At 38.3% G+C, this 12,618-nt stretch overlaps 2 protein-coding genes and 1 long non-coding RNA gene across 3 annotated transcripts in view; 2 read left to right on the top strand and 1 right to left on the bottom strand.

Annotated features, from left to right (window-relative positions):
- Positions 1 to 2,315, top strand: LOC126370629 (60S ribosomal protein L36). The gene is made up of 4 exons (XM_050015597.1): positions 1 to 91; positions 246 to 369; positions 1,242 to 1,334; positions 2,151 to 2,315. Exons 2-4 carry the CDS (start codon positions 247 to 249, stop codon positions 2,289 to 2,291), a joined length of 357 nt encoding a protein of 118 aa, XP_049871554.1. The 5' UTR covers positions 1 to 91; position 246; the 3' UTR covers positions 2,292 to 2,315.
- LOC126370643 (uncharacterized) overlaps positions 1 to 12,618 on the top strand; it is a 44,402-nt gene that overhangs the window by 23,088 nt on the left and 8,696 nt on the right. The window lies entirely within an intron of this gene.
- LOC126370586 (ribose-phosphate pyrophosphokinase 2) lies at positions 9,746 to 12,131 on the bottom strand. The gene has a single exon (XM_050015534.1). It carries the CDS (start codon positions 11,908 to 11,910, stop codon positions 10,885 to 10,887), a length of 1,026 nt encoding a protein of 341 aa, XP_049871491.1. The 5' UTR covers positions 11,911 to 12,131; the 3' UTR covers positions 9,746 to 10,884.

Raw genomic sequence — 12,618 nt, forward strand, 5'->3', positions numbered from 1 at the left:
GAGAAAACAGTGAGTTTTCATATTACCATTTCAAGGTCATCCATTAAAAAACAAAAAGTATTCTTTTTGGTCGGATCTGTCAATCCGAAATGTACGTAAAGAAATTTCTTGAATTATATTCGATTTTATCGAATTAATCCTTTGAAGTAAATTAAATTTAACTTGAGAAATAGTGTTCACAACTAGGTGATCACGGTTTGTGGTGTTTATTTAATCGCTTACAGTTTTGGTGTTTGTGTTTTCAGCATGGCTCCCCGGTTCGAAATCGCAGTTGGTCTGCGAAAAGGCCACAAAACAACAAAGATTTCCGCTGGCAGAAAGGGAATTACAGATAAGACCATCAAAGTCAGACCTGCCAGGCTAAAGGGTGTAAGTATACTCTTATGAATCATCTCTAAAGAAATTATCTTAGGTTATGTTTGTGTACAAAATTTAACTTTGTTCCAACTCATAACTCACTCCAATTGCATTTGAATTACTAGAATATCTAGCTTGCAATACATTCTTTACTTTATTGGGGCTTCGTTTCTTTTAACGAAAATCTGTAATTAAATTAACATACTAAACGTTGCCTTCTTTAATCCTACTCTATCCATGCCTCATGCAAATGCAACTGAAGTTTTTTGCCGTAATATTATTTACATTAGGTACATATACCCCAAATGTATCTTAGATATAAATTTGTTTGTTTGTAAGAAGTAATCTCAGAAACTACTAAAAGGATTTTGAATTATTTTCTTCATTGTGCTACCTTATGCCTGAGTGCTATAGGCTATAAGTCCATGCGGGCAGAAAGTTGGTACCTTAGACAAACTCTTTGTTTTCTTGTATGATACAGGACAGAAAAAGTACAACAGGCAATACTTATGATGATATGTCTATTCCATTCAGTAGCTTTATGTATGAGATACACTACTCTATATAGCTCATGTGAAGCTTACTTTATGTAAAAAAGCTTGTAAGATTAATGACAATCAAAATTAATGGTTTTAAATATGCTTCTCTAGTTATTTTAATAACTTGTAACATATACCAGCATTTATTTTAAATGTGTTGCTGTTACAAATTTCTTATGTAGACACAAAAAAATGTAAATTGATTTTCAACAAGTTTATCTAAGGTAATTATGTGGAATAAATGATTCTGATTTCACAAGAAAGATTTTTACTCCCCAGGGCAACAAATAAATTTTATTGTATGTGTAATTAAAGTATTAAATATGTGTTTTGTTATAATTTCAGCTGCAAACCAAGCACTCCAAGTTTGTCCGTGACCTGGTCCGCGAGGTCGTTGGCCACGCTCAGTATGAGAAGAGGGCTATGGAGTTGTTGAAGGTAAGTTAAATTTTATCTTATAAATATAGAGGGTGTTAGTGACACGGTACCGAATACTGAAGGTGATGATTCAGCTCATGATCCTGAATTTAAATATAAACTGGAATTTTTCATTACAAAAGTATGGGATTGACAATAATTGAAAAGATAATGAGTTTTGTGATGGTATGCCTTTCCAGCCTATTTGGCTATGGCAACAAGTCTCCAATCTAGTCTCTGTGTGTTATATGACTGACATATCCAATCTTACATTCACTTCATGGCTGTTTATGTTATATAAATATTCATACACACATATATAGTGCAATGCCTAGCTGGGCAACAGGCCTTGCCTCTAACAACTGGATGTGGTATGGCTCAAGTTTTGAGGAGTGATCATTATCTCCATAGAAACAGCATCACACCTGTATCCCAGAAGGATTAGGCAGTGGTGTATACCACTCAATATCCATTTATAGACAACAAACTTTGCATTACACTGTCAATTAATTGTAATTATTAATTATTATTGATCAGCACCAAAGAGTAATAAGTGTTTACTGTCATAAAATATGTGGCATCCACTGCCAGTGAACAAATTATGCAAATTAATGTGCACAGAACAGTCACAAATTAGGTTGACTTAGGTTATATAATAATATCTATTTACTCTAAATGGCCATACGGCATAAGAAGTCATCATTACTAATTTAAGAGCCACACTCTTGTCGGTGTAGCATTCTCCATGCTACTAGGGAAAAATAGGGCAGTGGTTTCCCCTCTTGCCTTCCAGCGAAATAAGTAACAATGCCTTAAAATATATCTTTTTATTTCCAGGTGTCAAAAGACAAGCGCGCCCTGAAGTTCCTGAAGCGCCGCCTCGGCACACACATCCGCGCCAAGAGGAAGCGTGAAGAGCTCAGCAACGTCCTGACACAGATGAGGAAGGCCGCCGCACAGGCACACCACCACCACTGAACACAATAAACTAGTGTAAACTTCTATATTTGTTTTATTTGAGATTTATTTACATTCATAGTTCACGTCAATAATGCGTATTAGTTTATTTGTCGTATAGTCTCTGGTACACCGGCTTGCATCCCAAACGGGGAGAGCAGGTCCCCGGACTTGCACCAATGCAGTGCAGTTTCACTAACACAGTTGGCTCTGTAGTTATAGACGGCGATACTGATCACCACCTATCACGTTGAATTTCACGACTATGGTCTAACAGAAAGCGCGGTTAGGTGAGGGTACTTAGTTAATTTTGTGATGGATGTACCTCTGATTGGGGTACTAAATGGTATTAGTCGTGAGCCTTGTTATATGTAGTTTTCGTCAAATGACATTGAATGAAATGCTTATACCCACGTGGAGCAATCAAGAAGTGTCGCATAGGTGAATAGTACCTTTGAATTTTTTTATACATTTCGCTACACCCGCATTTTTGACTCAACCTCTAAAAAGGGGCGGGGCTTGTTTACTTATTAATTTGCTTCATATCTTTTATTACCTGCGGCGCGGCTAGGTGCTCGTTCACCTTTTAAAGGATACGGTGTTAGTTCCGATTTTGACCACGTACCCTTCTTAAAAATACCCTTCTATTGTGTGGGTTGAGAGGTGGATTACCAATCTCATCAACCCTGGTTACCCAAATACCCTTGTTAGTGACCGACTACATAACATGTTATGCTTAAGAGGTAACTACAAACTAGGCTATGTACCGAACCTACCTTATCTACCATTGTTTAAACATAGTTCCGAAGTACAGCCTAGCCGTAGGCTATTGTATTGATTTTAGACTCGGCAAAAAAATGGTCAAAAAATCGGTCATTTTGTCAAGTCTATCTAAGTAACTTGTATTATTCCTTATTCTATACTTGTACCTATATACGTACATAGGAGTAGTTCCCAACTGTTTAAATCACTAGGTACGTCAAAACAGAATAAGGAATATTACGGTCAAAATACGCAAAATTACTATGGAATTCGTATGAAAAAAAAAACGACCTTTGACGACATAGAAAAATGTGACAAAGTGTCGCATTTGTAACATATTTCTTTATTAGGTAGTAGATTAAAATTCATAAATAAGTTAAATAGAAAAAAAAGAAAAATTTTGTCACCTTTGGATCTGTCTTTATTTAGGAATGAGAACTTCATAATTTCTCTTTGACCTAAGAAACTACCCATGATCAATAGTTACCATGGAAAACTATTGATAAAATACATGTTACTAAAGTAAGATATCGGGTAAGTTGCCCGTACCTACCTTTCATGTTGGAAAGAATAATCGTTTTTTTGCGAGAAACTTGAGATGATTGAGCCATAAAAACTTCTATCTTGTGGGTTGTGAGGTGGATGAGCAATCTTGGTGTCAGGGTTATTATTGAGCCGCCAACAACCCCCTGACTTAGCTCATGTAACGACTAGGTACCTACGTAATACTTACCACGTACGTAAACTATAACCGGGACGCGTATTTAGAAACGCTAGGTTGACGAGTAGAATACTTACTACACATCTAGCACATTTTATCTTATAAGTTTTACTCCAGTTCGTCACTATGTGGGACATTACTGGAGTAGGGTTTATGCGCGTTTTTCGCTCGGAAATCCTATTCCAATTCGTCTCGGCCTGCGGAGACGTATTTCTAAATACGCAACCGGGACCAACGGCTTCACGTGCTAAATATTAGGTACAGTACAGCGCATTATATGTATTATTTCCTCCATCCCGCAGACGTGTCTGATTATTTCTCATAAGCACGTGTTCATGTACCACGAACCGTGTGGTAGCCCAGTTGGAAGAAAGCTTGACTCTCATTGTGTGGTCGCAAGTTTGAATCCCAGTACCGGCCTGTTCATGTTTGGATAATAACATGATTATAAGCGGCAAAGGAAAACATTCTGAGGAAACCTACATTCCGGAGAAATATGTTTCGCAGACCTAACCTTAATAAGGCTGTTTTTTTCTTCGCGGGTTGAAAGGTCGGACAGGCAGTCGCTTCGGTAAAATCAGACCTGTGAAATATTCAGGTTAGGTAAGCGGACCTTGTGACAGCGGAATAACGAGGGTGAAAGACATAAACGGCTGTTTTTTTCCAGTTATGGCGCTATAGCAGTTCAGAGTTGTTTTTTTGTCATGTAATATTTAGGTACTAATGACCATTATAGAGCTCGGTGGCGCAGCGGTAAACGCGCTCGGTCTGCGATTGTTGAAGTTAAGCAACTTTCGCAAAGGCCGGTCATAGGATGGTGTGCGTTACCCCAACAAGAAAGTATCTCCTAGAGTTATATGAGTAGAACGTATAGTTGGTGCCTTATCTGCTGTAAATGTGCGCCCACATAAAAAATGTGTGCCCCCTGTCGTTTCGAAAAAAAATCGAAAAAACGATTCTTGCTGGGGTAACGTTTTTCTAGCAGGAAAATTCTAAACGAATGATCGGAGAGAGAAAAACTGTGCATGGCCAGATAGCTTATATGTGTGCCAAAATGTGCCCCCAAAAATAAAATCTGTGCCCCTTCAGATTTTCGAGATATTGCATTTCCTGCTGGAGTAACGTTTTGATGAATAGTATATCTCTAAAACCATTGCATGTGCCCCTGTAGAATAAACATACGCGAGTAGCTCTTAATGTGTGCCCCTTTGTGCCCCAATTAGATTTTAGAAAATATTTATAGTTTTCAAGTTATCGCGGTTTTATGAAAACCCGAAAAAACATCGCAGCGCCTAAATGAGACAAGGCATAACTTCGCTGAAAACTGTATTCGGTCTTTCTTGACGCTAATAATAACCATACAAAGTTTCAAAAATGTTCATGCATGCGTTTTTGAATAATCTTGCTAAAAGTAAAAACGATGGTGTCATAACTTTGACGGCAAAATACAAGGAACTGGCACAATCCCAGATGTGTAGGTGTAAACCAAAATCTTGTGCCTTTAGTCAAAAATATATGGTGAAAATATTGAGCTTCAAATGTTACGCATTAAGTAAATATAAACAAAAAACCAAAATATGTAAACAACGGCTGGTTATCCGACCAAATCTGAATGACTACTAAAAAGCGACGGATTCATACTTAACGAGGACCTTCTTTATTGGACGTATTATACCTAAGCTGTTGTCCTTACAGTCGCGTTCAAAAGTTTTGAGGGCTAATTAAAAAATATATTAAATGCACCTTGTGACTATATAAATGAAACAGCTTGTTGATGTGGAAATTATTATTTACATTAGTATAAAAATACAGGTATGTCACAAAACAGTTTGGTCACGATTTTGAGCATGTTAGTCACATGTACATTTTATTTGAAAATGGCTCTTATAAATGTAGATACTTAATCATGTGTAAGGTCATAGAAACAGCTATTAAAATATAATCCAATAACAACTTTATTTTATTAGTTATTACTTTTCTACTTCAGTGTACTCAGGCACAACACGTGTGAACCGGTTAGTGAGTAAAGTAAAGAAGGTCATCGATATGTATGAATCCGTCGCTTTTTAGTAGTCATTCAGATTTGGTCGGATAACCAGCCGTTGTTTACATATTTTGGTTTTTTGTTTATATTTACTTAATGCGTAACATTTGAAGCTCAATATTTTCACCATATATTTTTGACTAAAGGCACAAGATTTTGGTTTACACCTACACATCTGGGATTGTGCCAGTTCCTTGTATTTTGCCGTCAAAGTTATGACACCATCGTTTTTACTTTTAGCAAGATTATTCAAAAACGCATGCATGAACATTTTTGAAACTTTGTATGGTTATTATTAGCGTCAAGAAAGACCGAATACAGTTTTCAGCGAAGTTATGCCTTGTCTCATTTAGGCGCTGCGATGTTTTTTCGGGTTTTCATAAAACCGCGATAACTTGAAAACTATAAATATTTTCTAAAATCTAATTGGGGCACAAAGGGGCACACATTAAGAGCTACTCGCGTATGTTTATTCTACAGGGGCACATGCAATGGTTTTAGAGATATACTATTCATCAAAACGTTACTCCAGCAGGAAATGCAATATCTCGAAAATCTGAAGGGGCACAGATTTTATTTTTGGGGGCACATTTTGGCACACATATAAGCTATCTGGCCATGCACAGTTTTTCTCTCTCCGATCATTCGTTTAGAATTTTCCTGCTAGAAAAACGTTACCCCAGCAAGAATCGTTTTTTCGATTTTTTTTCGAAAAGACAGGGGGCACACATTTTTTATGTGGGCGCACATTACGTTCTACTCATATAACTCTAGGAGATACTTTCTTGTTGGGGTAACGCACACCATAGGATGGGTGACCACAAAAAAAAAAGTTTTCATCTCGAGCTCCTCCGTGCTTCGGAAGGCACGTTAAGCCGTTGGTCCCGGCTGCATTAGCTGCATATCAATCCGCACTGGGCCCGCGTGATGGTTTAAGGCCCGATCTCCCTATCCATCCATAGGGAAGGCCCGTGCCCCAGCAGTGGAGACGTGAATGGGCTGATGATGTGTGACCATTATGGACGGCGATACGTCTCAGTCTAACAGCGAGCTCGGTGAGGCGTGAATACTTAGTTCATCTTGCGATGGATGCAGTTGAATCTGACTACCCAAATTTGGTTGTAGCCGTAAGCTTATTATGTTTCTCAAAAACAAGATGGCGCTAAACAGCTTTTCCTTTGTTTACCCTTGTAATTGTATCCCTTACGCGCGTTTATACAAATATTACATAGAATAATATTTTCTATTGAATTAGGTACATTATTTTCTCTTAATGCTGGTAGATTATGACGATTGTGCGTATAGGGGGTCTTGTTAAAGGACGGAGGTCACAAGTTATCAGGTTGCGTCAAGTATCTGCTGTTGTCCGGTACCTACTTACTATGAATTATGATATGATAAGTAAGTAATTATTGTAGGTATGTATTTTTAGCGAATAATAGGATACGAGCAGTGATGTATCGTCCCCGGTTATATTTCCGATTAGGTTGTTGCCAACTTTTTGAACGCTGAGATGTTTCTGGACACTTAGTGTTACTATCTATACGGCCACCTTGATCATCCCTAATTATTGTACATTCTGGATTTTGCTAACTATACGTATACCTTGACTGTCACTATTTGCTTCTGTCTGTACTACAATTAAAGTAATTACTTAGGTAGAGTGGAAAATAGGTAGGTAACTCTTTCTCTCGCGTGGGTTATGATTGTGAGACCAATGACCGACCTCAGCAGCCCTGGTGTCAGGGTTATTATTGAGCCGCCAAAGGCCCCTGTTCTTACATGAGCCATGCAATGCATATTATGAGCAATATCATGTATCCACTTAAGAACCCAGTCGCACTATCATGTTTGACATTTAATGAGACTTCGGTTTAATTTGTCAAAAATGTTAATGTGACATGGTTAAGTGTATACATATTAGTACTCGTGAAGTCGTGACCGTACTTTTACTTAAGTAAATAGTAGCCGGGACCAGCTGCTTAACGTGCCCTCCGAAGCACGGATCATCTTACTTTCGGGTAATCAGCCTGCAATGTCCTACCTAACCAAACTGGGGATCGCTCACAAAGTGATTTTTGATGATCCCAACGAGATTCGAACCCGGGACCTCCGGATCAGTGAACACTGTAAGTTATTAATTTCCCGCCTTCAACAAACAAGACTACATGAGGTCATATCATTTTGTTTTCATTTTTCATTACGTGCGTAATACGACGCGCCCACAAACAATTTTGCATCATCGGCGGTGACCTTAAGGTCACAACTCCTACTGATAATATCTCTCTCTGATGTAATCAGTGCGAGGGGAATAATTTGTCGATTTGCAGCTGGTGTACTTTTACTAAACCAGAGGCATCATCATGCCATAAAATATAAACTTTACACCTATATCCCATAGCGGTAAGCAGACATAACGGATTCCCGTTTACTTATAGAACACTGAGCGCTTTTGAACTCCGGCTCTGCCCAGTCAATTAGGAATTACGAGGGTGAGTTTATGTATGTATGTAACATAGATTCCCTCCACGTTTATCAAGCGCTTTATACCTCTAGGTACTCTTGCGCCGGTTCAGAGTAGTATATAGACATCATAATTTATTTAATTAATAAGGAAATAGATATGAAGTTGATGCTTTGGATAATGGAAACTCCACGGGGACTTAGTGCCTACTAGATTTACCTCATAGTCAATATAGGTTGGTCATTCAATATACTTAAGCAGTTAATTACTTTTATTTATTACTCAAATTGCGGACGTGGTCCACGCAGGCGCCAAGTTGAAGCGGGATTGGGCAGGTCACGTCTGTCGGATGCCTAACAACCTGTAAGCTAAGATCACCACAGAATGGTCTCCGAGTAGAGGTAGACGCAGGCGTGGCAGACCGAGGCGGATATGGCGCGACGACTTGGATGCTTTCCTGAAAGGCTGGCCGGAGGAAGCACTGGAGAGAGTCCTAGAAGATAAGGAGGGAGGCCTTTGCCCAGCAGTGGAACACTTAAAAACTAGATAAGAAGAATTTATTACTTTGCGTAAAGTAGGTAGGTAACCTAACTTATAAGATCGCGCGCGTAATCACTGGGATGGGCAGTCACAAAGCTTCAAAAGACATAAAACAGCAGCTATTCTTCGTATTGTCGTCTCACGATACAAAGATGTTATACCTACCTAGCGACAGTTATAAACGATCAAAGTTCACCTACTGAAGCGGCGACATTGACCGTAAATTGTCCTTGGGAATCGATCACCCATATTTTTATGAGTTACGCAACGCGAGAGCTTATTGTGTTCAGTTTGGTCGAAGTCTTTTTTGTTTGAAGATGCCTAAAGGGTAAGGTTTAATACGATCTATTCTGATCCGGCGTGCGTTCATGAAACTGCTCACTTGGGTGGGAAGTGGGAAATAAGCGTGTGGTTATGTACTTATGTATAGGTTTAGATACCTATAAATTTACTACAATCTTGTAGCGAAAGATAAAATTATGTTATCGTTGTTCTTCAATACAATGACCCCGCCAATTTTTCTTTGTCAAGCTTACAAGACAAGTTTTGTCTTCGGTTTATTTCCCACAAACCTTGATAAAACCCATTACCTAATGAAAATAGCTACACGTGTTAAGTTCTAGTCACGATTGTAGTTTAGTTCTAGTAAGTTACCGAAGCATAACCAAGATTCTTTCAAATAATAGGCAGGGAAAATAAACTAAGATCACTTAGCTAATTATGAGTAGCTGGGGCGTCAAAACGGTCACATCGAGTCGAAGAAATTCATCTGAAAAAGCAATAATGCTACTTTAATATGTGCAAATGTCAAATTGCAATATTGCTTTTTTTAGATAAATTGCTTCAATATGGCCCCCTGTCCTCGATTGAGGACACATTACCTGAAAATTTACTGTTAGTAAAAAAAGATACCTACTGTGTGCAGATATAATAAACATAAAAAGAAAGATGTACGAAGTATTTTTATTAATGCCTTAATAATAAGTAGGTATATGGAATAATAGTTTCTATAAATTTAGAAAATCTCTGATCACAATATACATTAGGCAACTGGCCAATTCGCAGAACTATACATTATTATTTTGACTAACATTGCCAATACAAACAATCTAATCAAGTTTATGTAATTTTATGCATGCCTTATCAAATACACATTGATAATGATGCTTGTGAAAGCATTAATATTTCTCTTTTTTAATCATCACATGAATTTAGATACAGAAAAGCTTTCTAGGTTGAAACAATTGACAAATGTACACATTAAAAATATTTTGGAAATATAACTCTAATTGAAAAACGAAATAAATCATTTTTCAACTCGATTAGGCAAATCAAATTGTCAATGATTCATTTAGAACTAATATTCAACAAAATTTTAAAAGTAAAATACATTTTAGTCATGAAAACTTCAACAAAATCTATTATACATATAAAGTTAAATGCAGACTCCGAAGAAATAACAATTTTATGGCAGGATTGGAATGAAAACTACATAAAAATGCGCTAAATTAATTTTCGTTACATTTGAAAATTCATCAACTTTAAGTATACAATATTTCATTTTGAAATTATAGGGACATGGAAGGCTTAATCACGATTTATCACTTGTCTACAATAACAACCCCACTCTCTGCCTGCAATAGATGCAATAGTGGCTGCAATAGATATTAGAGTTAGACAGCAAGAAAGTTTGTCTAACAGGTCTATTTATCACAAAACTAATTTCAATGTGTGTAAAACTATATGGAATTATATAAATTATTAACCTCTGTGTTTGATATAGAAATTATATACTTCTCGGAGTTGATCATAATAAAACTTAATGAGATTAAAGAATCTTCACTATAATAAACTCATGTTACCATGAGCTCATTAAAACTAATGTTAGCAGGCTTCCAACTGTCTCAAACATGAAATATTATTCCTCTCCACAATAAAATATCACTGAGTTTCGAGCTTATCATTAACCTGCAGGTTAAACTAACAATAACAAGCATGTCCAATCTATATTGGCCATACCTTATTTAACTTTAGATGTTGGATCCCTCATCCTAAAATATGTAACATAAAAAAGAAAATTAAACTAATATGGAACATTAGAGAACAGGTATGAGACAGACTCCCCGTTATGTGTGCGTCGCACTGCCTCTGCTAGCATCATGGAGACATCAATGCACTGGATCTTGGGACACTCCTGCATGTGTCTCTCTTGTGGGATCGTGTTTGTGACAACAACAGCTTCTAGGCACGCATTATTGATCCTCGAAATGGCAGGTCCTGAGAAGATACCGTGTGTTAAGATAGCATATACCTTGATAGCACCGGCTTCAATCAATTTCTCAGCAGCATGGCAGATGGTGCCGCATGTGTCTGCCATGTCGTCCACCAGGATGGCTGTGCGGTCCTTCACATCACCAACCAACACCATTGAAGCTACTTCATTAGCTTTTTTCCTCTCTTTGTGGATGAGAGCAAACTCTACATTCAATCGATCAGCTATGGATGTGACTCTCTTAGCTCCACCAGCATCAGGGGACACTACAATGCTGGTCTTCCAATCAGGAATGTTCTCTTTGATCCACTTTAGCACGGCGGGTTCGGCGAAGAGGTTATCTACTGGTATGTCGAAGAATCCCTGGATTTGCGAGGCATGGAGGTCCATAGTGATGATGTGGTCGGCGCCGGAGACGGACAGGATGTTAGCGACGAGCTTGGCAGTGATGGGGGCTCTGCTTTTGTCTTTCTTGTCCTGACGCGCGTACGGGAAGCACGGGATAACGGCAGTGACGCGCGAAGCCGACGCTATTTTACAAGCGTTGATCATAATAAGCAACTCCATGAGGTTGTCGTTGATCTCGCCACTGCCGCTCTGCACGATGTAAACATCCTCCCCACGCACCGACTCGCCGATCTCGACGCACGTTTCCATGTTGCTAAACTTCTTGGTTACGACTTTACCAAGATCGATGCCCAGGCGATCGACAATCTTCTGTGCTAGGTCGGGGTGGGAGCTCCCGCTGAAGACTTTGATGTTCGGCATTCTTGTGGTTAGAGGAAGGAGGTTGTCTAGTTTATTCACTACTTGTTCGTACGGTGCACTTGATTTCATCAGCGGATTAAAATGACCTCTCGGCCGTCACTCGCGGTATGCGCGACGGAAATAACGAGATCAACTATTTATGAATGTCTTTATTAACGATAAGAGATTTCGAAGGCAACGTGGGACTTGCCGCTGTGTGCCGTAAATACGCCACACTTCACGCGCTCGCACGTTTTTTTATTTTATTGAGTTTGATTGACATATGATACGAACGATACCAACTATTGAACGAATTTGACAATAAAAAATAAAAAATTGGTGTGACCATTCTTTTGCTTAATACCGGACAACCGGAAGTTGAATTTAACAGTTAGTACTACCACGTATAGTTTACAAAAGTATCTTCAATGCTAGTATATTTTGAGTCTATGGAACTGGAACTTGATAGTATTGCGGTGTTTGTGATGGTTCCTATAACCGACTTAAAAAGGAGGTTCTAAATTTTGTTTCTCTATTTATTTATTTTTTATATCGGTGGTGTTTGGTTTAAGTCAAATACCAAGTATTTCCTTGGTTTGAGTCAAGTTTGAGTGGTGAAACTTTGACGTTTACAAACGTAACGTAGTGAGTGGTGCTCAAATTGTGCTCAAAGACCAAGTCCAAGTAGTCTTTGGTGGTGCTGGTGTGTTGTGGAATGAGACTTTGTTGCTTTTTTTTCCTTTTGCCCATTTGAGGGTCAGGCTACGGGCTAAGATCATAAGACCATGCTGCCTAGTC

The sequence above is a fragment of the Pectinophora gossypiella genome, chromosome 11 (genome assembly GCF_024362695.1).
Source record: "Pectinophora gossypiella chromosome 11, ilPecGoss1.1, whole genome shotgun sequence".
NCBI lineage: Eukaryota > Metazoa > Arthropoda > Insecta > Lepidoptera > Gelechiidae > Pectinophora > Pectinophora gossypiella.

Coding starts and splice junctions, on each gene's coding strand:
- LOC126370629 (XM_050015597.1), top strand. CDS start 247: ATGGCTCCCCGGTTCGAAATCGCAGTTGGTCTGCGAAAAGGCCACAAA. Junction 370..1,241: donor GACCTGCCAGGCTAAAGGGT/GTAAGTATACTC, acceptor TTATAATTTCAG/CTGCAAACCAAGCACTCCAA. Junction 1,335..2,150: donor GGGCTATGGAGTTGTTGAAG/GTAAGTTAAATT, acceptor TTTTATTTCCAG/GTGTCAAAAGACAAGCGCGC.
- LOC126370586 (XM_050015534.1), bottom strand. CDS start 11,910: ATGAAATCAAGTGCACCGTACGAACAAGTAGTGAATAAACTAGACAAC.